We start from the raw sequence: 24,654 nt of genomic DNA on the forward strand, positions 1-24,654 counted from the left end.
GTAAATTGCGCTGATTGATTTTTTTTTCAAAAGTTTATATTATTGCAGAAGAGACATAGCATGCTTGATTGCAGTTTTCTAAAGTTAGGTTTAGTTCCACTTTAAAAGACATGCTGGTAGATTAATTGTCTCCTAGCTAAAGTGGCCCTAGTACATGTGAATGTATGTATGCATATAAGATAGGGACCTTAGATTGTAAACTCTTTGAGGGCTGTAAAGAATTAGTGTACTTTTAGTGTTCATATCTTTTATTCATTCCCACTCCCCTACTCCAGCATTTTCAATATACTTACCTCCATTACCATTGTCCCAACATCTCCTGTGTAAGGTTGCACCTCCTAGGGTTAAAGACTTCTGAAATCTTCTGAGCTCTCTCCATGAATGCAGCCTCCATACAGCTGGGTATAGTGTAATACTGGAGGCCAAGGCATTTATACAGGAGAAGCTAGGAAGATTTTAGAATTTGGGGCAGAAGGGTTTGCAGCACCGGGCAGACCGCAATTCAAAAATACCAGAATAGTAGAGTTGTATGGAATTATAACCATACGAAAATGTTGGGGTAGGGGAGGATGGCGGTAGGGCATATGATATTTTAACGAGCTATACATTATACAAATTACCTATGAGATTTCATTGAATAAGGCTGTATGCACAGTCACAGGGAGCACTGACCATCATAAGTCAGTGCGCCAAAATACATCGTCCTGCGTACATCGGAAGCTGTGCAACTGGTGCCATTCTGACCACATGTGTTACCACATCTGCTATTTCATCATGTGAAATTCTGTGTAAATCTGAGCAAATCTGCCACAGAGACGTTTAACATGATTCTGCAAGTTTACGGCGATGCTGCAATGAGTCGTTTGAGGTGTTTTGAGTGGCATGCCCGCTTCAAGAGCGGAAGATCATCACTGGAAGACGACGAGAGATCAGGAAGACCTTCAATGAGCTCAACCCCCGAAAATGTTGAAACTATTTAGTAACTTGTGCTTGACACGCTTCGAAAAGAAGACTAAGGCCCCTTTCACACTTATACGACTTGTCCTGCGATTTTGTACTGCAAAATCGTATGACGAGTCATTCTTCATGATTTTCAATGACTACCATTCATATTGGCACCATTAAGTCGTGCCGACTTGAAAGTAGTCCCTGCACTACTTTGGTCCAACTTCCATACGATTTGTACTCCATAGACCTCAATGTTAAACGCTCAAGTAGCATGCAAATCGCACCTGAATGATATAGACACGATTTCACACTACTTTGTAAGCACAAGCTGAGATTGGTTAATGCCAAAGTTGTGGAAAAGTCATACAAAGTAGTACTGCTCCCAAATCGCGGCAAAATCGCTGTAAAATCGCACCACAATAGCGGCCGCAAAATCGTGGTAAAATCGTGCGACTTTGAAGTCGTATAAGTGTGAAAGGGGCCTTAGAGGACACATTCCAGAAGTGGAAGGAATGTTGGGAGCGCTGTATTGCTGTGCAAGGGTACTATTTTGAAGGTGATAACAGTGTGTAAACGTAGATAAAGTACTTTCTTATAAACAGAGCTAGTCTCGGAAATTTTTGATACCACCTCATATTCCATAAGACTCACGTTAAGAATAAAAACATTCTTACCATCTGTTCCCAGATAAATGATGACTTTTCTAATCTCCAAATTAGGGCTGCAACTAATGATTATTTTCAGATTATTGTTTCGATTAATTGATTAATTGGTTAATAACCTTAAAAAAAGTGTGCTGTATAATTTAGTTAAAATGTAAAGATTAAAAAAAAAAGGCAATTTATTCTTAAATATCTCTATGCAGTGGTAAATATAAATGACCAACTATATGGTTAGGGAGCGAAATATTGAATCCACTCTGAGAATAACAGACAGAAGAGATATACTGTATATACTATTAGAGGGGATATACTGTATATACTATTAGAAGAGATATACTGTATATACTATTAGAGGGGATATATTGTATATACTATTAGAGGGGATATATTGTATATACTATTAGAGGGGATATACTGTATATACTATTAGAAGAGATATACTGTATATACTATTAGAGGGGATATATTGTATATACTATTAGAGGGGATATACTGTATATACTATTAGAAGAGATATACTGTATATACTATTAGAGGGGATATATTGTATATACTATTATAGGGCGTACACACGGTCGGACTTTGTTCGGACATTCCGACAACAAAATCCTAGGATTTTTTCCGACGGATGTTGGCTCAAACTTGTCTTGCATACACACGGTCACACAAAGTTGTCAGAAAATCCGATCGTTCTGAACGCGGTGACGTAAAACACGTACGTCGGGACTATAAACGGGGCAGTGGCCAATAGCTTTCATCTCTTTATTTATTCTGAGCATGCGTGGCACTTTGTCCGTCGGATTTGTGTACACACGATCGGAATTTCCGACAACGGATTTTGTTGTCGGAAAATTTTATAGCAAGCTCTCAAACTTTGTGTGTCGGAAAATCCGATGGAAAATGTCCGATGGAGCCCACACACGGTCGGAATTTCCGACAACACGCTCCGATCGGATATTTTCCATCGGAAAATCCGACCGTGTGTACGGGGCATAAGAGGGGATATACTGTATATACTATTAGAAGAGATATACTGCATATACTATTAGAGGGGATATACTGTATATACTATTAGAAGAGATATACTGTATATACTATTGGAAGAGATATACTGTATATACTATTAGAAGAGATATACTGTATATACTATTAGAGGGGATATACTGTATATGCTATTAGAGGGGATATACTATATATACTATTAAATGGTGAATCTGGTAAATATCAAACTCAGAGACAAATTTTTTCATTTAAAAAAACAAACAATGTCTTCCTTCAAAAAAAATTTAATTTTAAGAACGTTCGTTCGTTTTTCTAATCATTAGTGGGGTCAAATCAACGTTCATTTTCAACCACAGTGACGGGAAAATTTGGAAATAGAAAACTTCTTGGTCGAAGGAATTTTCAGACAGTGTATGTGGTTTTCATTCAGAAATTACATTCATTTTAAAAACATAATGTTAAAAACAAGTGAAATTTTCAAACAACATTCTTTTATTCAGCGAATGTACAAAGATTTTTCGTCTGAATATTCTCGTCTGAAAATTGATCCGTGTGGCCAGAATAAGGCTCGCTACACACCTAGGCAGTTTGCTTTTGATCTGTTTCTGCAGTGCTTTTTGCTGTGCGTTTTGATTTGTGCGCACGTGATTTTGCTGCGATTTGCGGTTTTGCTTTTTTTTGGCCAATTTGTTGTTGGGCAGATTAAAAAACACAAATTGCTGCAAAAACGCATTACATGCTTTTCTGCAGCTTCTCCATTGAAGTATATTGAACCAAAAAAGCACCGTTTTGCGTTTAAAAAAAAAAGTTCCTGACTCTTTCCAAATACGCAGCAGCTAAAAAAAGCATAGATGTTAACGTGTCCCATAGGAAACCATGAAAATGAACTGTAGTGTGTTTCTGCAAAAAGCACCAAAAAAACACATAGATGTGATCCAGGTCTAAGACGTTTAGTAACATAATGGGGTTAAAAAAAAAAAAAAAAAAATTAGCCCTTTTATAGTACAAAAAGCAGATAATCACTACTGTAAGGGGTTCATTTTTTTTACTATAGAACTGTGAAAGTAATATTTTCAGTAGCGATTATTTGCTCTTTTTGTACTATAAAGGGCTCATTTTAGTTGTTTTTAACCCCATTATGTTACTGGCCGATTAATCGATTATGAAAATAGTAATGGATTCATTTCATAATCGATTAGTTGTTGATTAAGCGATTAGTTGTTTCATCCCTCTCCAAATACAAGTTATATTTCACAAAATTTAATGATATTCGTATGACGCAAAACCTACCGTTCAGATATATTTGTCCCAACACCGAAGCGAACCATAGTCCCACCAAGGTAGACTGGACAACACCTACAATTCAAAAATGCAAAGTGTAATTGGAATCTTCATTTGTCCAAATGATTTCATTATTCATAACAATAATCACCGCTGAGCTCAATGCATATAGTTACATAGTACATAGTAGGTGAGGTTGAAAAAAGACACAAGTCCATCAAGTCCAACCTATGTGTGTGATTATGTGTCAGTATTACATTATATATCCCTGTATGTTGCAGTCATTCAGGTGCTTATCTAATAGTTTCTTGAAGCTATCAATGGCCCCCGCTGAGACCACCGCCTGTGGAAGGGAATTCCACATCCTTGCCGCTCTTACAGTAAAGAACCCTCTACGTAGTTTAAGGTTAAACCTCTTTTCTTCTAATTTTAATGAGTGGCCACGAGTCTTGTTAAACTCTCTTCTGCGAGAAAGTTTTATCCCTATTGTGGGGTCACCAGTACAGTATTTGTAAATTGATATCATATCCCCTCTCAAGGGTCTCTTCTCCAGAGAGAATAAGTTCAGTGCTCGCAACCTTTCCTCATAACTAAGATCCTCCAGACCCTTTATGTTTATGTTTTTGTTGCCCTTCTTTGTACTCGCTCCATTTCCAGTACATCCTTCCTGAGGACTGGTGCCCAGAACTGGACAGCATACTCCAGGTGCGACCAGACCAGAGTCTTGTAGAGCGGGAGAATTATCATTTTATCTCTGCAGTTGATCCCCCTTTTAATACATGCCGATATTCTGTTTGCTTTGTTAGCAGCAGCTTGGCATTGCATGCCATTGCTGAGCCTATCATCTACTAGGACCCCCAGGTCCTTTTCCATCCTAGATTCCCCCAGAGGTTCTCCCCCCAGTGTATAGATTGCAGTCATATTTTTGCCACCCAAATGCATTATTTTACATTTTTCTACATTGAACCTCATTTGCCATGTAGTCGCCCACCCCATTAATTTGTTCAGGTCTTTTTGCAAGGTTTCCACATCTTGCGGAGAAGTTATTGCCCTGCTTAGCTTAGTATCGTCTGCAAATACAGAGATTGAACTGTTTATCCCATCCTCCAGGTCGTTTATAAACAAATTAAATAGGATTGGTCCCAGCACAGAACCCTGGGGAACCCCACTACCCACCCCTGACCATTCTGAGTACTCCCCATTTATCACCACCCTCTGAACTCGCCCTTGTAGCCAGTTTTCAATCCATGTACTCACCCTATGGTCCATGCCAATGGACCTTATCTTGTACAGTAAACGTTTATGGGGAACTGTGTCAAATGCATTTTTTTCTAATAGTCTATACATTTCTCAAAGTAGCCACAATAATTTTATTAAAGCCAAAAACAAAAATCTAATATATTACAACTCACCAATCCCTTAATATGGTGGCCACATTAATTTTGTTATTTTAAGCATTTTTCTTTTTTTACCTGGTGATCCAGCCAGTAACACACCTCCTGTCTTATGGTGTCACCCAGTGGCGGTCCGTCCATAAAGGGCGCAGGAGCGCCGCCCCCCCCCCCCCCCTCCTGCACCGCTCTAATCACCATAGATAGATTCATGCATCTGAATTACACCGGCGGGGGTGTTTTTTGGAAGCACCTGATTAGAGCCATAGGCTCTAATAGGCGCCCAAAAATGTGAGAGGCAAGCTCAACGCTGTGCATTCGCTTCTCACTCAGCTGTATGTTAGCAAGGAATTCACTTTGCTAACATTGAACTGCCTCTCAGCCATTTAGGTTGCCGGGTCTGTGTTACCTGTCTTCGATTGGCTGAAATGGCAGGCACTGTGATTGGATGCCTATCAGGCGTCCAATCATAGCAGAGGACGAGAGGAGGAACGGGCGGGAGAAGACATCAGGGTCCGGGAAGAAATGGAGGAGACCGGACACCGCTCGCCGCCTGCCGCCGTCACCCGCTACCCACCCGTGGCAAGGTAAGGGGCGGGCGGGGGGCACAGTGGCATCATTTGGGGCACAGTAGCATCATTTGGGGCACAATGGCAGCATTTAATGGGCACAGTGGCAACATTTGGGGCACAGTGGCAGCGTTTGATGGGCACAGTGGCAACATTTGGGGCACAGTGGCAGCGTTTGATGGGCACAGTGGCAGCATTTGGGGCACAGTGGCAGCATTTGGGGCACAGTGGCAGCATTTGATGGGCACAGTGGCAGCATTTGGGGCACAGTGGCAGCGTTTGATGGGCACAGTGGCAGCATTTGGGGCACAGTGGCAGCATTTGGGGCACAGTGGCAGCGTTTGATGGGCAAAGTGGCTGCGTTTAATGGACAAAGTGGCTGCGTTTGATGGGCACAGTGGCAGCATTTGATGGGCACAGTGGCAGCGCCCCGCCAAAAATTTTGAACACCAGCCGCCACTGGCATCGCCACTCTTCTGGCTGGAGGAACAATGGAGACATCTCTGGACAGCTGTCAGCCTGGGGAGAGGGTAGTGCTAGATGTACCAGAAGGTTCTGGTAGATTTGGCTAACAAATTAAAGCCGAACTCCAGCTAAGCCCAGTTTCACATGTGCTTCAGCTTGTATAAGAGCTGTGTGAACAGTGAACAGCAAGCCTCCACAAAGCATTTGCAGACCGTTCAGCAACCTTTGTTGACACTTTTAAAGTACCATTCCACTCCAATTTGTAAATGTAGAACACAGATCCTAATGGGAGTGCTGATTGCCACTTTAAACAAGCTGCTAACAGGCTTCAGAACTTCTTGAAGCTTGTTGAAAGCCTACTGAAGCCTGCTAGCAGCTTGCTTAACCTTTTCGCTGCCAGAGCTGTTTTTGAATTTTTTGCACGTTTAAAAAATAATTTTAGGCCGTAAGATTACACAAAACTCCCAAACGTTATTTATTTTCTGAAAGCAGACACCCTAGAGAATAAAATAGTGGTAGTTCCAATTTTTTATGTCACATGTTATGTTGCCGCAAAGGTCTAAGAAATGAAACATTTCTGTAAAAAAAAAAAAAAAAAAACACACTAAAGTGAATGTTAGGGCAAACAATTACAACAAATTACCCACATTTTTGGAGAAAAATAAAAGACAAGGTTGCACCAAGTAAATAGATACCCAACATACCAAACCTTAAATTTGCATACGCCCTTGAAATGGCGACAATCTTCATTACCCTGTATTTGTTTATAGGTGACACTGCAAAAGCCCCAATAGGTCATTGGTTTAGTGTTATGGAGGAGTTCTGGTGCTAGAAATATTGCTCTCACTCCGGCGTGTGTGGGGATATGTAACAATTGTATTGCAAATCGACACTTTCAAGCGTAGGCGCCCCATGTGCGTTTACATTCGTACGTACGTATATGTGGACGTGGGGGGCCTCAAGGAAGAGAGTCAAGGGCTGAACAACATTCTTTAATCACTTCAGCTCCGGAAGATTTTCCCCCCTTCCTGACCAGGCCATATTTGCAATACGGAACTGCGTTATTTTAACGGACAATTGCGCGACCGCGCAACACTATACATACATTTAATCACTTCTGTGTTTTTTATTTTTTGTGCTATAAACAAAAAAAGACCACAAATTTTAAATATATTAAAAAAAAAAAATAATAATTTTTGCTTTCTGCTATAAAACATATCCCATTAAAAAATTGAAAAAAAATAAATTTCTTCATCAATTTAGGCCAATATGTATTCTGCAACATATTTTTGGTAAAAAATATAAGTGTATTGATTGCGCAAAAGTTATAGCATCTACAAACTATGGGATATATTTATGGAATTATTATTTTGATTTTTTTTTTACTAGTGTTGGTGGTGATCAGTGACTAATAGCAGGACTGCAATATTGCGGTGGACAAATCGGACACTAACTGACACTTTTGACACTTATTTCGGGAACCAGTGACACTAATACAATGAGCAGTGCTAAAAATATGCACTGTCACTGTACTAATGACACGGGCTGGGAAGGAGTTAAACATCTGGTGGACAATGGGTCCACGGTACTCGCTGATCAGCTCCCGCTGTGCCCGGAGGCACGCGCTCGCACCCGATACCCGGAAATGCAGAATCGTGTATAATCGTGATCCTGTGCAGTGCGGCCACCCTTGTAGCAGTAAAACTACTATAGGATGGTCGGCAAGTGGTTAAATGATCATACATCTGGGCCTCTCCCTGCACCTAATATTAATCACATATTAAAAAGCTTTGTGTTTAAGCTTATATGTATGTAAACTCTTTTGGTCTGTTAAAGTAGAACTATAGGCAAAACCTTTTTTTTTCATTTTGGTAAGGTAGGGTTATAACCTCTGTCTTCTTTTTTTTTTTTTTTTCCATCTGTGTTCTATTGGGGAGATTTACCTTCACTTCCTGTCCCAAAGCCAAACAGGAAGTAAGAGGAAATCCCACAAAAGGGAGAGAATCCTTGGTTTACACCAGAACTAGTGACCCCAGTGGAGGATTTCATCTCTATTACTGTTCTAGGAACAACCCAAAATTTTTGATTTTCTTTTACTTTCATTTTCAATGATAACTGTAACTGGGACACACAGCAATAAAAACCTTACAGGAGTTCAAATCCCTCTTCACTATCCAAAACTAAAAAAAAAAAAAAAATCAAATCACCCTTAGTTATACTTTAACCACTTCCCGCCTGGCCTATAGCAGATTGACGGCCGGGAAGTGGTTCTGTTATCCTGACTGGGCGTCAGTCTGACACGTCGCATCTCCGATCGTGGTATGAAGCCTCTGACAGAGGCTTCTTACCACGTGATCAGCTGTGACCAATCACAACTGATCATCGCGTGAACCAGGAAGATGATGTGTGGAAAAATGTGCGGAAATGCCCATTTACATATTGTGTAGAACAAGAATGCGACAATAAGTTTCAGCGCATTTGCGCGAACACATATGTGCGAAAATGCATGCAAATACATACATAAAAAAAAAAAAAAAAAAAAAAAAAAAAAGAGAACGTCTGAAAAAGTAGATCCTCAAACAGCAGCAAGAGGCCTGGTCCCAGGATAGAGCGGGGACCAGTTAGGATGCACAGCGCGACTCGTGCATCCGCAGTAGAGAACTGGGAAGTGAAGCTGCAACGCTTCACTTCCCGATTCCCTCACCGAGGATGGCGGCGGCAGCTGCCGAAACCCGAGCGATTGATCAGCTTCGAATGCCAACATCGCTGGACCCTGGGACAGGTAAGTGTCCATTAATTAAAAGTCAGCAGCTGCAGTATTTGTAGCTGCTGGCTTTTAATATATTTTTTTTTAGGTGGACTCCCTCTTTAAATGTTGTTTTTGGGTTTCTTCTTCAGTCTGCTACTATGCTCTGTACTTATCTAAAGCTCAAATCCAGACTTTTTTTTTTTTTTTCATTTTGGATCAAGTTTGGAGAAGTTAGAACCCCTGTCCATGTTTTATCATTGTCTGACCCTCATTAGGATGATTTTCTCTCACTTCCTTTCCCAGTGACCAGGACAGGAAATGATAGAAAATCTCACCAATGGGGATTGATACAGTGGATAAAATATAGAATATTTAAGTAGAGTGGGGAAGGGTTATGACCATTGTAAAATGAATATTGTTGTCTGTCTTCCTGTTCTGTAAATCCCCAACAAAATCCGTTGAAGGAATTTCCGATTGTGTGTACACAAATCCGACGCACAAAGTGCCACGCATGCTCAGAATAAATTAAGAGACAAAAGCTATTGGCTACTGCCCCGTTTATAGTCCCCACGTACGTGTTTTACGTCACCACGTTAGGAACGATCGGATTTTCCGACAACTTTGTGCGACCGTGTGTATGCAAGACAAGTTTGAGCCAACATCCATCAGAAAAAATCCTAGGATTTTGTTGTCGGAATGTCCGTTCAATGTCCGACTGTGTGTACGGGGCATAAGACTTCAGTATCTTTTACATAAGTAATATTCAATATTTTTTTACTCACTTTTTACTGTGTGGTTGATTGGCTATTTTACTGGGCTTCTGATTCGAAGGTTTTGTCCTATGTGCCTAAAACAGAAATAATAAATGTTATCCTGCTGTAGCTGGTCAGTAAATAAAACATCACATTTTATATGGTATATTCATCTCCATTAAAGTAGAACTACAGTATAGGAAAAACTTTTTTTTTTCTTTTTTTCATTTTGGATAGAGCACGGGAGGGTTATAATTATAGCCCCTTTCAGATTTTTTTTCTCTCCCATTGTGAAGATTTCCCTTCACTTCCTGTCCAATAACCAAAACAGGAAGTGAGAGGAAATCCCTACAAATTAAGTAAATTCTTTAGGGACCCCCAGGTCACCAGAACTAGTGTCCCCATTGCATACCTCCCAACTTTTTGAGATGGGAACGAGGGACACCTATCAGCAAAAGTATGCAAGCATAGGACACGCCCCCTGCCACACCCCCTTAAAGGAGAATTGTACAAAAAACAAGATTTAGAAATTGGATGCAAGATTTAGTGCTGGAAAACACTTTTTTGATAGATAAAAAGTGCATTTTATATACAACTATATAGATCAGACCAAAATGAGGGACAAATTAGGAGGAATGAGGGACAGAGGGATATTGCTCCAAATCAGGGACAGTCCCTCCAAATCAGGGACAGTTGGGAGATATGCCGTTGGAACATTTCTAGGGACAACCCAAAATTTGGAATTTTCTTTCACTATCAATGACAGTGGTAAGCAGGACAAATAGAGAGGGTGAATCTCCCTAATGGGGGGGGCACAGATCCTATTCCTTTAAAGCAAGATATACAGCATAGTGCTTGTGCAGTGTCATTTGTCCCTCTCTATGCTGTAAAATATCTGGTTGATCCTGCCTGTTCCTGTGTCCCCCTAAGTGTGTTGACCATGGTAATCATGGCTGCTGATCCCTGATACGGTGGTCAGTTTACATGCCTCCATCATCCCACAGTCTCTCTCTCTGCCCCTCTCTCCCTGCCTGTCAGCTCAGCAGTCAGTGATGTGAGAGCTGATCTGCTCCCTCCCCTCCCCTCCTGCTATATTGTGTGGCTGTAAAGTCATTGTGCATAATTACTGGAAACCCCTCTGTCACAGCAAGATATACAATGCAGTATCTGTGTTATTTTTAAATTATGAAGCTAAATACAGAGCTTATTACAGAGCGCCAATGTGCGGTCACATGACCTCCCGCCGCTGTCATCCCAGCTTATGTCAGAGGGGAATCTCAGCCCCTCCCAATGCAGTCCTTGGATTGGGGAAGGAGAGCAGAGGGAGGTCACGTGACCGCACAGCGACACTCTGAAATAGAATATTTAGCTGCATCATTTTAAACAGATATTGCACTGTATTTCTTGCTGTAGGGGTTTCCATCAATAATGCACAATGACTTTACAACCACTTTAACTATCTTAAAGAGGGAGTCCACCTAAAAAAAAAATATTAAAAGCCAGCAGCTACAAATACTGCAGCTGCTGACTTTTAATACATGGCCACTTACCTGTCCCAGGGTCCAGCGATGTCGGCAGCCGACGCCGATAAATCGCTCGACTCTTGGCAGCTGCCGCCGCCATCCTAGGTGAGGGAATCAGGAAGTGAAGCGTTGCGGCTTCACTTCCCGGTTCCCTACTGCGCATGCGCGAGTCGCACTGTGCGTCGTAACTGGTCCCCGCTATCTCCTGGGACCTGTGTGTGTTTCCCAGCAGACAGCGCGGAGGGACAGGAAGAGGCACAGACTCCCGTGGGAGTCTATGCCAGGAAGTGGGTGCAAATACCTGTCTTAGACAGGTATCTGCACCCCCCTCCCCCCTGAAAGGTGCCAAATGTGACACCGGAGGGGGGAGGGTTCCGAAAAGCGGAAGTTCCATTTTTGTGTGGAACTCCACTTTAAAGTTTATAAATTTACTTTGTGAAGATCCCCACACATTTACTTCATTGAATTCTGTAACACATATTCACTATACCCTGTGAGTAGGCACTGCTGTGTCACAGATAGAGGTCGACCGATATGGGTTTTTCTCTGGCCGATGCCAAAGCCGATATTTAGAAATCGTGGTGGCCGATAGCCGATATATGATGCCGATTTTTTTGGGCCGATATATTAGGCCGATTTCTTTCTTTTTTTTTTCCCTTCATCGCATAAAATTTAACAGTTAGACCCCTTTCACACTGGGGCGTTTTTCAGGCGCTTTTGGGCTAAAAATAGCGCCTGTAAAACGGCTCCCCTGCAGTCTATGTGAAAGCCCGAGTGCTTTCACACTGAGGCGATGCGCTGGCAGGAAATTAAAAAAAAGTCCTGCAAGCAGCATCTTCGGAGCGGTGTATACCGCTCCTCCACCACTCCTGCCCATTGAAATGAATGCGCACCGCTGCCGAAGAGCCTGCAAAGCGTTTCGGCAGCAGCGCTTTAGGGGCGCATTTAACCCCTTCTTCGGTCGCTAGCTGGGTTATAAGCGCCCCGCTAGCTGCCGAATAGCGCCGCTAAAATGACGGTAAAGCGCCGCTAAAACTAACAGCGTTTTACCGTCAACGCATGCCCGCTCCAGTGTGAAAGCAGCCTTAAGTAATAAGTGATACAGAAAATTTTTTATATTTAAACATTTATTAAACAAAACAAACCTCCAATCAGTTCACTTGTATGTAGAATTTAGATTAAAAAAAAAATATAACTATCTTAAATATTAAATACACAAAAACAGGTAATCCAAACTTTTGGACGAAAAAAAATGGGCTAACTTTACTGCTTTTTTTTTTTTTTTTATTTCATTAGTGTATTTTTTAAAAAAAAATTGCGTTTGAAAGACCGCTGCGCAAATACCGTGTGACATAAAATATTGCAACAACCGCTATTTTATTCCCTAGGGTCTCTGCTAGAAAAAATATATATATAATGTTTGGGGGTTCTAAGTGATTTTCTAGCAGAAAATACAGGATTTTTACTTGTAAGCAACAAGTGTCAGAAAAGATTTAGTCTTTAAATGGTTAAACTGAGAACTTCTCCACGGAGTTCAGTTTATTAATAAAAGAACCTGAAAGAGATACAAATGTATCTTCTTATCAGACTTGGCAGGCTGCCCAGAGGAGGAGAGAAGAAAACTTGCATTGACTTCTATTACAGAAGTCATTTGCAAGTCCCGCTGAAGATATAATCGGCTTTTTTTATCAGCACAATCGGCCGATGCCGATTAAGTAAAAAAAGCCAAATATCGGCCGATATATCGGTCGACCTCTAGTCACAGAATTCATAGAGCCTGCCTTCTGAACTACAGAGGTGCTGAGAGGAGCAGTTTTAGGAGGTGGAGTCAGTACAGGAATCCCAGCTTTGCATTCCGCAAGGTACCATGGGATATGTAGTCCTTCGAAATTGAAAGTAACAACAGAGGAGGAGTTGCAAAGCATGCAGGGAATCCAGAAAGTTATGCAAAGTTTTCCCTTTGGGCCAGTTCACACCACATGCAGTCCAGTGCGTTTTGTTTCTGCATCAAAAATGCATGGAAAGTAGGTTATATGTTTTTTATTGACATAGTTCACACCAGTGCTTGCAGTTCCAGAAAAAAAAAAAAAAGTAGAACATGCTGCATTCTTCCTGCGCTGGAACGCTGTAAAATGCATCAAAAATGCACCGGAACGCACATGTCCTTATTCAGTGCTAGTTCACACAAGATGCAGGTCCGTGCGCTTTTTTTTGCATGTAGTGTTTTCCATGTATTCCAATGGCTTTAGTTCACACCAGTGCAGTCAGTTTCTGGTCAGTAGAGCGTGCTGCATTTTTTCTGCACAGAACTGTACTGGAACCTAGCAAATTATATCAAAAACGCACTGGAACTGCATGTGGTGTGAACTGTAAGCAAAAACTGATCCAGAACGGATCCAGAGTGCATTTTTGTGGCGTGAATTGGCCCTAAAAATGCATGCACAGTGATTTCCATGTATTCCAATGGCTCTAGTTCACCCCAGTGCAGTGAGTTCCAGTCAGTAACTGGTGCAGAAACTGACCGGAAACAGACTGGAACTGACTGCACTGGTGTGAACTGGAGCCATTGGAATACATGGAAATCACTGTGCATGCATTTTTAGTTTAGAAAAAAAGTGCACGGAACTGCATCTGGTTTGAACTGGCCCTCAAGATTAAGAAAAAAAGAGTTGGGGAAAAAAGCACTGAACTGCATCAAAAACACACTGGAATGCATCAAAAACACGCATGCATCTGGAACGCATCCGGACTGCGTTTTCTATGGTGTGAACTGGCCCTTAAAGCAGAGCTCCACCCAAAAGGGGACATTCCGCTTTAAGGATTCGTTACCTGCTCCTCTTGAACAACTGCCACTTTTGGGGGGGGGGGGGGGGGGGAGCAGGTATCCGATTTTGACAGGTACCAGCTTCCAACTTCCGTTCCGACTGCCGCACTGGTCAGAAACAGAAGTTCGCCTCCCTCCTTTCCCCCAGCAGTCTTCCCGTTTAGTCTTAGTCATATTTTCGTCATCTGAGTTGTTTTAGTTTTATTTATTTTAGTCAACTAAAATCTCCAGTACATTTTAGTCGACTAAAACCTAAATTTAGTTTAGTTAAATTTGAATGCATTATTTCTTTAGGACTGCCAAACATTATAAACTCCTGGAGTAAAAATCTAATAACATGTTTATTATTTATGGTATTTTTAGTTTTAGTCGTATTTAATCATCTGAATTGTTTTAGTTGTATTTTAATCGACTAAAATAGTATTAATTTAGTAGACGAAAATATTTTTGTTGACGAAATTAACACTGGTCAGCAGCTACAGTTTTTGTAGCTGCTGACTTTTATTTTTTCCACAGATGACTGGAACTCCGCTCTAATGGCGCCCGTGCAACCTCCTGTGTTCACAATGCAGCAGGCCAGCAGCTTGGCACAGGACCTATAAGCAAGTTAAGATCTCTGTAAGAGCAGTGTCTTCTTCTATGGGGATCCCACAGGTATGGAAAATACATACTTATATTGGTCCAAGCAGGATCAATGTAACTATGTAAAAATGACCATACCTAAACTTCAGCTTTAAATCTAAAATACACCAAGGTAAAAAATACTAAGGTGACCACTGATGAGGATATAGTGGCAAAAGATCTGCTGCATTAAATCAAATGTATATGCAGTATACAACCTCAATTCCAAAAAAGTTGGGATGCTGTGTAGAATCGACATAAAAACATCATGCAATGATTTACAAATCTCATAAACCCATATTTTATTCCCAATAAAAAGTTTCATGTTGGTTTCATTTGACCAGAGCACCTTCTTCCACATGTTTGCGTCTCCCCCACATGGCTTTCTTTAATCAATTGGCTTTCTTCTTGCCACTCTTCCATAAAGACCAGATTTGTGGAGAGCTCGACTAATAGTTGTCCTGTGGACAGATTCTCCCACTTGAGCTGTGGATCTCTGCAGCTCCTCCATAGTTACCATGGACCTCTTGGCTGCTTCTCTGATTATTCTCTCTTTGCCCGGCCTGTCAGTTTAGGTGGATGGCCATGTCTTGGTAGGTTTGCAGTTGTGCCATACTCTTTCCATTTTCAGATGATGGATTGAACAGTGCTCTGTGAGATGTTCAAAGCTCGGGATATTTTTTTATAACCTAATCCTGCTTTAAACTTCTCCACAACTTTATCCCTGACCTGTCTGGTGTGTTCCTTGGCCTTCATAATGCTGTTTGTTTACTAAGGTTCTCTAACAAACCTCTGAGGGCTTCACAGAACAGCTGTATTTATACTGAGATTAAATTACACACAGGTGGACTCTATTTACTAATTAGGTGACTTTTTAATGCAATTGGTTCCACTAGATTTTAGTTAGGGGTATCGGAGTAAAGGAGGCTGAATACAAATGCATGCCACACTTTTCAGATATTTAATTGTAAAAAATTTTGAAAACCATTGATCATTTTCCTTCCACTTCACAATTATGTGCCAATTTGTGTTGGTCTATCACATAAAATCACAATAAAATACATTTACATTTTTGGGTGTAACATGACAAAATGTGGAAAATTTTAAGAAGTGTGAATACTTTTTCAAGCCACTGTAATGCCCCGTACACACAGTCGGACATTGATCGGACATTCCGACAACAAAATCCATGGATTTTTTCCGACGGATGTTGGCTCAAACTTGTCTTGCATACACACAGTCGCACAAAGTTGTCAGAAAATCCGATTGTTTCGAACGCGGTGACGTAAAACACGTACGTCGGGACTATAAATGGGGCAGCAGCCAATAGCTTTCATCTCTTTATTTATTCTGACCATGTGTGGCACTTTGTGCGTCGGATTTGTGTACACACGATCGGAATTTCCGACAACAGATTTTGTTGTCGGAAAATTTTATAGCAAGCTCTCAAACTTTGTGTGTCGGAAATTCCGATGGAAAATGTGTGATGGAGTTCACGCATTTCCGTAGGATCTTGGTGCCGGGAAGCTTCTAGGTAAAATCAAAGGCCCGGGTGCATGAGCCCAGTAGTTCCAATAAAGGAGAAGTGTGGGGTACTCAAACAAACATTTATATTCACCTCTATGGCTGCAGCTGTTCCTTGACGCCCCTAAGCCCGAGAACTGAGCGATCACGCCACTCGCTGATCACTCAGTTCTCATTCGCTCAGATCCGTGACTGTTAGTCACCGCTGACTGCTCTGCCCATCCAGCACTCACTGGAGCGCCAGGCAGGAGAGGGGGTCATTGGCTCAGACACTCAGTGGGGCACTAAGAAGCTAAGCCAGCTGCCAGTCAGCAGCCTGGGTGAATCCTGACAATAATGTTGGGATCCCTCCAGAGGCTGAAAAGGCTCTGTGACGTCAGCCAACAGCATGCTTTGGCTTTAGTACGTGCACTCCTGTGACCCTCATGAAAAGTATGACCAAACAAGCTTTGACCATTCTTCTCTTTTAATTAATATTTATAAGTATATAACTTGAAGAAATTATATCTTGAACACATTCTTTGCATTCAGATTTAGTTCAGAAAGCTGAATGGAGAAGGAAGACATGTTGCCAATGTTGATTTCCACTTCTTGACTACAAACAGTAATTACAGTTACGGGCTTCAGTACATATGACTGAGAAAAGTGATCCGTATAATATGTACCTTGGTGCCTCCATGCATGTGAACATCAAGTATATTTTCAATCAGGTCATCAACGTCTTCCTCATCGGTGGATACATTCGCAACAGAGTTCTTCAACCTGCAAATAATCAGAGATCCGACCTTAGAATCTCTTCAGGGTCAAATCACATTGATATGGACCTGTATCTAGATTATTCTGATTATCAGTACATAGCATGGAGCAAACATTTCCACCCAGCTCATCCACTTTCTTCACCCCTCACACCGAGACCCAGAAAAAGCATTAAGAGATTAGCCACAGCTGCACAGATTCGTTTTATGTGTATTAAGCACTGAAGCATAGACAGATTCGCACAGAAGAGAGCTCCACAGATTTGTTTGTATTAAAGTAAATTTTGTAAAGTCTCGTTTTTTCCCCCATAAAAATAACAAACATGTTATACTTACCTGCTCTGTTGCAGTGGTTTTGCACAGATCAGCCCAGATCTCGCTCTTCTCGAGTCCCTCTTCTGTGATCCTGGCCCCTCCCTCATGTTCAGTGCCCCCACAGCAAGCAGCTTGCTATAGGGGCACCCAAGCCGAGTCACAGCTCACTGTGTCCATTCAGATACGGAGCCCTGATTCTTCCCCGCCCCCTCTCTCCCCTGATTGGCTAGCTGACTTTGATTGACAGCAGCGGCAGCCAATGTTGCTGTGTCTCAGCCCATCAGGAGATCTCGGACAGCTGAGACACTCGTGGACATCGGTGGACAGAGAGGGACCTCAGGTAAGTGTTAGGGGGGCTGAGGGAAGCTGCTGCACACATAGAATGCATTAAGATAAAAAATATTTTGCCTTTACAATCCCTTTAACCACTTCCCGCCCGCCAGCCATCAAATGACGGCTGGGCGGCGCGGCTCTCGTTCTGGGTGGACGTCATATGACGGCCCTCCAGAATGACCGCTCTTGCGTGCCCCCAGGGGCGCGCATCGCGACGATTGGTGGTGTGGTGTGTCAGTCTGACACACCGCTACACCGATCTCGATAAAGAGCCTCTGACAGAGGCTCTTTACCACGTAATCAGCCGTGTCCAATCACGGCTGATCACTATGTAAACAGGAAGAGTCGTTGATCGGCTTTTCCTCACTCACGTCTGACAGACACAAGTAGAGGAGAGCTGATCGGCTGCTCTTCTGACAGGGGGGGTCTGCACTGATTGTTTATCAGTACAGCCCCCCCCCCTCGGATGCCCACCTAGGACCACCAGGGATGGCCACCACACTGGACCACCAGGTATGCCATCCTTGACCACCAGGGAAATGTCAATCAGTGCCCAGGCAGCTGCCAATCAGTTCCCATTCCCAATGCTGCATATCAGTGCCCATTAGTGCCACGTATCAGTGCACAGCAGTGCTGAATATCAGTGCCACCCATAAGTACCCATAAGTGCAGCCTTTCAGTGCCCAGTGTTGCCTATCAGTGCCCATCAGTGCCACTCATGAGTGCCCATCAGTGTCGCCTATCAATACCTATCACTGCTGCATGTCAGTGCCACCCATCAGTGTCGCCTATCACTACCCATTGTCAGTGCCCATCAGTGCCACCTCATTGGTGCCACCTTATCGGTGCCCATCAGTGAAGGAGAAAACTTACTTATTTACAAAATTTTATAACAGAAACAAAAGAAAAACTTATTTTTTTTTTCAAAATTTTAGGTCTTTTTTAATTGTTTAGCAAAAAATAAAAAACGCAGAGGTGATCAAATACCACCAAAAGAAAGCTCTATTTGTGGGAACAAAATGATAAAAATTCTCTTTGGGTACGCATGAGTTTTTCATATTTCTGAGCTGTGAAAAACCCTCCCCCTCCTGAAGACTCCTGGGATATATGACATCATTTGCCTAGGCCTGGAAACCAGGAAGAAATGTAAAAATATAAAGTTTCGAACATGTAAATATGATATATTTTCCCATCTATTTACTAATGCTAGCAGCATAAGGATTAAAAATAATCAATGTTGATTGAGAGTGAAGTTCCACTTTAACTCTAAACTGATGACTTGTAGCGGCTTTTAAAGCATCACACGTGGAAAATATTGGGTAGCGAACTTTGCCTTTGTTGTTTTGTGGGTGCTTTCACTTTTGGAGCCTGACATGTTGAGTATCAACTTACTCTGCAAAACCTCATCATTTACAGTTTATTTTACCAAAAAATTGGGTAATATATTGCATTTTGGGGCCCTTGAGTGTATTTTTTGTACTGAAAATATGAGCTTGGTAAACCATTGTACAAATATGGTGTAACATAAAAATTTGGAACTAACACTATTTTATTCTCCAGGGTCTACGCTTTTCTGAAAATATATAATATATAATATTTAAAGGGTTTTTTTTTTATTTTTAAAATGTGTGCAACCCCCCCCCCCCCCGCTCTGGCAGTAAAAGAGTTAAAATGATAAGTTCACTCATATTTAGGGTGTAACATTTTCCATCTTCTTCCGCCAGTTCCCCCTACATCACAACCTCGATGTGACAGTGGACGGGATATCTTCTCCCTGCACCTGCTGTCACAAATTAAAAACAGTGTGGCCACGTCATTCATTTGCAGTTTCCTGTGAATTAATGAACAATTACCGTCAGCCATTGCGGCCGATGGCTTCTAGTTCTGTATGAACTGTGAAGATGCTGATGAGCGCTCTCGTAGTTCATTCACAAGGACTGCAGCTTTCAAACAGACAGCCCGTATGGGGGTACAGGCAGAAAAATGTAGGGCTTGTCTGCAGGAGCCTGACACTGTACCCTTGATCCACTGATCATGAGTCCAATAATTTCCTGCAGGAAAAAAACAATAAATGCACATTTTTTTTATGCAAAAATATGTGCATTTATTATTATTTTTTTTTGAAAGGTGAACTCATCCTTTAACCTCTTACCACCGCCGGCCTGCATTGTACTTGCAGATGGGCGGCCAGTGTAGGCAAAGTGACGTATCCGTACGTTGCTGCCTATTTCCGGGTTTAGGGCGTGCACGTGCACGCCCCCTTGCCGATACCTGCTGTGATTGCACAAAGCGGGAGACTGTCAGCAACTCCAAGACCAATGATTCATGGCCGGGACCTGCTGATCGGCTGTGTACAATCCCAGCCCAGACCTCTGTGTTGACAATCAACACAGCTCTGTACAGAAAGAACAATGTCTCTGTTTCTCATCAGGGATGAGAAACTGAGAGATCTAGTAGTAAAAGCAGCACACTTTACACATAGTTAGGCACACATTTAAGCCCTTGATTGTCCCTTCCCAGCCAGTGTCATTAGTACAGTGATAGTGTATATTATTATCACTGATCACTGTATTAGTGTCACTGGTGGTCAGTGGCAGTTAGTCAGTTCCCCCTAGCATCAGTCAGTGTCAGATTAACGCAGTCCCATTATAATGCGCTTATCACCACCATTAGTAGTGTAAAAATAAAAAAATAAAATCCGGTATATATGCCATAGTTTGTAGGCGCTATAACTTTCACGCAAACCAATCAATATATACTTGTAATAGAAATAAGAATGACAGGTCCTCTTTATAGAGAGCTCTGGGGTCACAAAGAGCCTAAATCTCTCCTTAAGCCCTGGTTCACACTGAGCGTGCGAGTTCCGATTTCGTCCGCAATTTCAGAGACGTGTGTGCAGTTTTCTGAACAGATGTCAATGTAAATTGCAGCCCGAAAACGCAAAAAGCAGTACAGAAACTACTTTTTGAAATTGGTGCCGCGCCGCAGATGCAGTGTCGCACCGATTAGGACGGTGCCATTGTCGGCAATTGCAGCTGATTCGACATGCGATTTGACAAGTCAAATCGCACCAGTGTGAACCAGGGCTTACCTTCAAAAGCAAAAAATTGAAAAAAAAATTTGATCTTTTGCGTTAAGAAAAATAAAAATGATTTACTTCCAGCCTATACCAGAAGTAGCCCCGGTCATGCAGGGCCACAGAGGTGATCAAAGAGGACCTACTCCTTGATCACCTATGGGGGCAGCCAGCGGCACCGTCAGAGTATTTTTTGGGGCAAAAAGGCAAGCCCCAAAAACACCCGCAACAGGTTCATGAGAAAGCTGGCCGTCTATATTTTGTCAGTAAAAAATTCTGTGGGAGGTTGGCAACAATGCTGGGTGGGGTTTGGAAGAGGTGTGGCCTAGGATATGTCTAGGCTGGGTTAGGAAGGGGCGTGGCATAGGATATGTCTAGGCTGGGTTAGGAAGGAGTGTGGCCTGGGTTGGGTTATGAAGGGGCGTGGCCTGGGTGTGTGTGCTTGTCTGGGCTGGGTTAGAAAGGGGCATGGCCTAGGCGGGGTTAGGAAGGGATGTACTCTGGGCTGTGCCTGTGTGAGGGTTAGGAAGGGGTGTGGCCTGGGTGGTGGAAAGGGTGTGACCTGGACTGTGTCTGTGTGGGGTTAGGAAGAGGGGGCCTATGGCTGTGTCTGGGTGGGGTTAGGAAGGGGCGTGCCCTTGTCTAGATGGGGTTAGGAAGAGGTGTGGTCTGGGCTAAGTGTGTGAGTGTGTGTGCTTGTCTGGGCTAGGTTGGAAAGGGGTATGGCCTAGGCGAGGTTAGGAAGGGGTGTACCCTGGGCTGTGCCTGTGTGAGGATTAGGAAGGGGTGTGGCCTGGGTGGTGGAAGGGGTGTGTCCTGGACTGTGTCTGGGTGGGGTTAGGAAGGTACATGCCTATGGTTGTGTCTGGATGGGGTTAGGAAGAGGTGTGGCCTGGGCTTGGTGTGTTTGTCTGGGCTGGGTTAGAAAGGGGTATGGCCTAGGTGGGCTTAGGAAGGGGTGTACCCTGGGCTGTGCCTGTGTAAGGATTAGGAAGGGGTGTGGCCTGGGTGGTGGAAGGGGTGTGGCCTGGACTGTGTCTGTGCAGGGTTAGGAAGAGGGGGGCCTATGGCTGTGTCTGGGTGGGGTTAGGAGGGGGTATGGCCTAGGCGGGGTTAGGAAGGGGTGTACCCTGGGCTGTGCCTGTGTGCAGGTTAGGGAGGGGATGTGACAGTGGAGGAACTACCAGGGTCGCAGAAGTCGCAGTTGTGACTGGGCCCTGGCGCTCCGCCACAGCAAGGGGGGGGGGCTGGGCCCTACCCCCCCAGCAAAATTCGGTTTAGACATGCTGTGCTAATTCGTGGAGCCCAGTGCCAGGGAGCAGGCTCTGACAATGAGCTTCAGTTCTCTGCCTAACGGGGCACGCCAGCGTGGGCACTCGGGACATCTGCCCTGCATCTCTTGCAGGGTGCCTGGTGTCCCACACGCCGTGATCGACCCCCTCTGTGGCAGCTGCCACGTCTCCCCCCCCGACTTCCTGCACACCTCACAGACCTCAGTGGAGGCTCCGATGTTCTCCTGTACACAGACAGGAGGAGCGGGGAGAAGGAGTACAGAACGGGAGGAGCTGCAGTGCTGAGGCCTGTGTGTTTTGCTGTATTTACAGGAGAGGGACAATAGTAACTGGGAAAGGGGAAGGGGGAGGGTAATATGAAAATATACCCGGAGGAGTGATAAGTGGGTGGTACGAGGACATGTGCTGGTGAGGTGCAGACACAAGGAGTTAACACCAAACCTTGTAAGTCCTGTCCCCTCCCAAAGTGCCCCCCCCCCCAATAAAAGAGATGCCGCCTCAGAGGGGGCAATTGCAGTGTCTGGACCCCTGGCACCCTGTAAGAGATGCCGGGAAAGTGCCCACTCTGAAACATTGGGGGGGGGGGGGAGGGATTTGTGCCCATGATAGAGGGGTGTTGCTCTGAGAAGGGGGATTGGGGTGGGGGTAAGATCATTTGTGCTGCAGAGGATTAGAGGAGTGGAGAGGATTTGTTCCAGGATAGAAATGACCGGGGTGTATGTACAGGGGTCACAAATGCTATGTGTGGTGATTTAGGGGGATCTGTGTTGGGGGGGGGGGGGTACGATGGAAGAGGATTTGTTATAGGAGGGGAAATTTGTAGATTTGGGGTCATTTGTTCTGGAAGGGGGGATTTGGAGTGGGGGGGATAGAATGTGTACTTGGAGGGGAAAATTTAGTGGTACAGGATTTATGCAGAGAGGGGTGATATTTTTTTTTTGGGGGGGGGGGGACATTTGTTCTGGAAGGGGGGATTTCAGTAGGGATTTGGATTTGTACTGAGAGAAGGGGAGGTGTTTAGCCATGGTGGGGGGGGCCTTGGCCGGGGGTCAGGGGGGCCCTTCATGATTCCTTGCACTGGGGCCCTGAAGGTTCCAGTTACCCCTCAGGGGTGTGGCCTGGGTGGTGGAAGGGGTGTGGCCTGTACCCTGTCTGGGTGGGGTTAGGAAGGGGCGCACCTATTGCGGTATCTGGGTGGGGTTAGGAAGGGGCGTGCCTATGGCTGTGTCTTGGTGGGGTTAGGAAGGGGAGTGCCTATAGCTGTGCCTGGGTGGGGTTAGCAAGGGGCGTGGCTACAGCTGTGTTTGGGTGCGGTTACAAAGGGGCGTGGCTATGGCTGTGTCTGGGTGGGGTTAGGAAGGGGCGTGCCTATGCTGTGTCTGGGAGGGGTTAGGAAAGGGGCGTGTCTATGGCTGTCTGGGAGGGGTTAGGAAGATGGCTGTGTCTGGGTGGGGTTAGGAAGGGGCGTGCCTATGGCTGTGTCTGGAAGGGGCGTGCCTATGGCTGTGTCTGGGTGGGGTTAAGAAGGGGCGTGCCCTTGTTTGAATAGGGTTAGGAAGAGGTGTGGCCTGGGCGGGGTTATAGCAGTAAACTTGCAGTAAGGAGGTGACGCCCGCCCCATAGATGCAGACACATGTACAGTAGTGGGATGATGGGCGTTGTAGTTCTCCATGCTCCGGGCACACTGACCTTCTGGGCTCCTTCCCGCGCTCTCCATCCGCCCGGCACGCCGCTCCTTTGCCCTCAGGTTCGGACCGGCAGTATTTCCTCTCTACCTCGTCCAGCAGAGAGTCCAAATCATTATCGGCCATGAAGAAGTCCTCCTCCGGGTCTGGCGCAGTAGCTTGTTGCTAGGAGACCACCTACGGAAGACTGCTGGAGTCAAAAAACATAATAAACCCGCGCATGCGCAGTAGTTAACGGATTAACCCGCAATCCAGCTCCCGAGCCTAGTCCTGCACCGCTCCGTCTGTTCGCCGCTGACCTCCGTGTCCCCTTCCCGTGTACGGTGTGGCCGCTGTGCTGTGTTCATAAATAAAATCGTAAATTAAAAATATTCGTAGTCGGCAGGATTCGAACCTGCGCGGGGAGACCCCAATGGATTTCTAGTCCATCGCCTTAACCACTCGGCCACGACTACTACATTGGCTGGTTGTACAATATGGTCGATCAACAACCAGGAACATGGAGGATCACTATACAGAGGACAGGTATGTGTATAAGAGGTGTGACAATTCCTTTTCCTTGCCATATATATATAAAAATATATATATATATATATGGGATCTGTCCATGGAGTCTGTACACCTCACACCATGGAAAGTAAATAAAATATCAACAATCCTGTGGCTTTCATTTGCACAGCATCATTCCCGCATCATGATATTTACACGTGTGTTCATGTACTTACACGCATCTATACACATTTACGTCCGTATTGCACGTGTATGCATCTAGCTGGTCCTGCTGGGCTGTACACGTCTTTACATGAGCAAATGTATTAAAAATACAGAAATTTCACAGTCAGGGACACAACTCTGCTTTACTTTTTTTTTTTTATTCAAACACAGCA

General features: G+C 43.9%; 1 protein-coding gene and 1 non-coding gene across 3 annotated transcripts in view; both read right to left on the reverse strand.

Annotated features, from left to right (window-relative positions):
* CFAP418 (cilia and flagella associated protein 418) overlaps window positions 1–24,049 on the reverse strand; it is a 43,113-nt gene extending 19,064 nt beyond the window's left edge. The window contains exons 1-4 of one of the 2 annotated variants that reach the window (XM_073631997.1): window positions 23,772–23,991; window positions 16,977–17,073; window positions 9,850–9,914; window positions 3,903–3,968 (exon numbers count right to left, since the gene is read on the reverse strand). In XM_073631997.1, coding sequence (XP_073488098.1) covers window positions 3,903–3,968; window positions 9,850–9,914; window positions 16,977–17,073; window positions 23,772–23,893 — 350 coding nt within the window. In that variant the 5' untranslated portion in view covers window positions 23,894–23,991. Of the gene's footprint in view, window positions 1–3,902; window positions 3,969–9,849; window positions 9,915–16,976; window positions 17,074–23,771 lie in introns of both variants that reach the window. The other variant, XM_073631998.1, reaches the window with a different exon arrangement.
* Window positions 24,050–24,140: 91 nt separating this feature from the next.
* TRNAS-AGA (transfer RNA serine (anticodon AGA)) lies at window positions 24,141–24,222 on the reverse strand. Its single transcript has one exon. It is a non-coding gene; the product is annotated as a tRNA-Ser (tRNA).
* Window positions 24,223–24,654: the final 432 nt, after the last annotated feature.

This window comes from Aquarana catesbeiana, linkage group LG05 (assembly GCF_042186555.1).
Source record: "Aquarana catesbeiana isolate 2022-GZ linkage group LG05, ASM4218655v1, whole genome shotgun sequence".
Taxonomy (NCBI): Eukaryota; Metazoa; Chordata; class Amphibia; order Anura; family Ranidae; genus Aquarana; species Aquarana catesbeiana.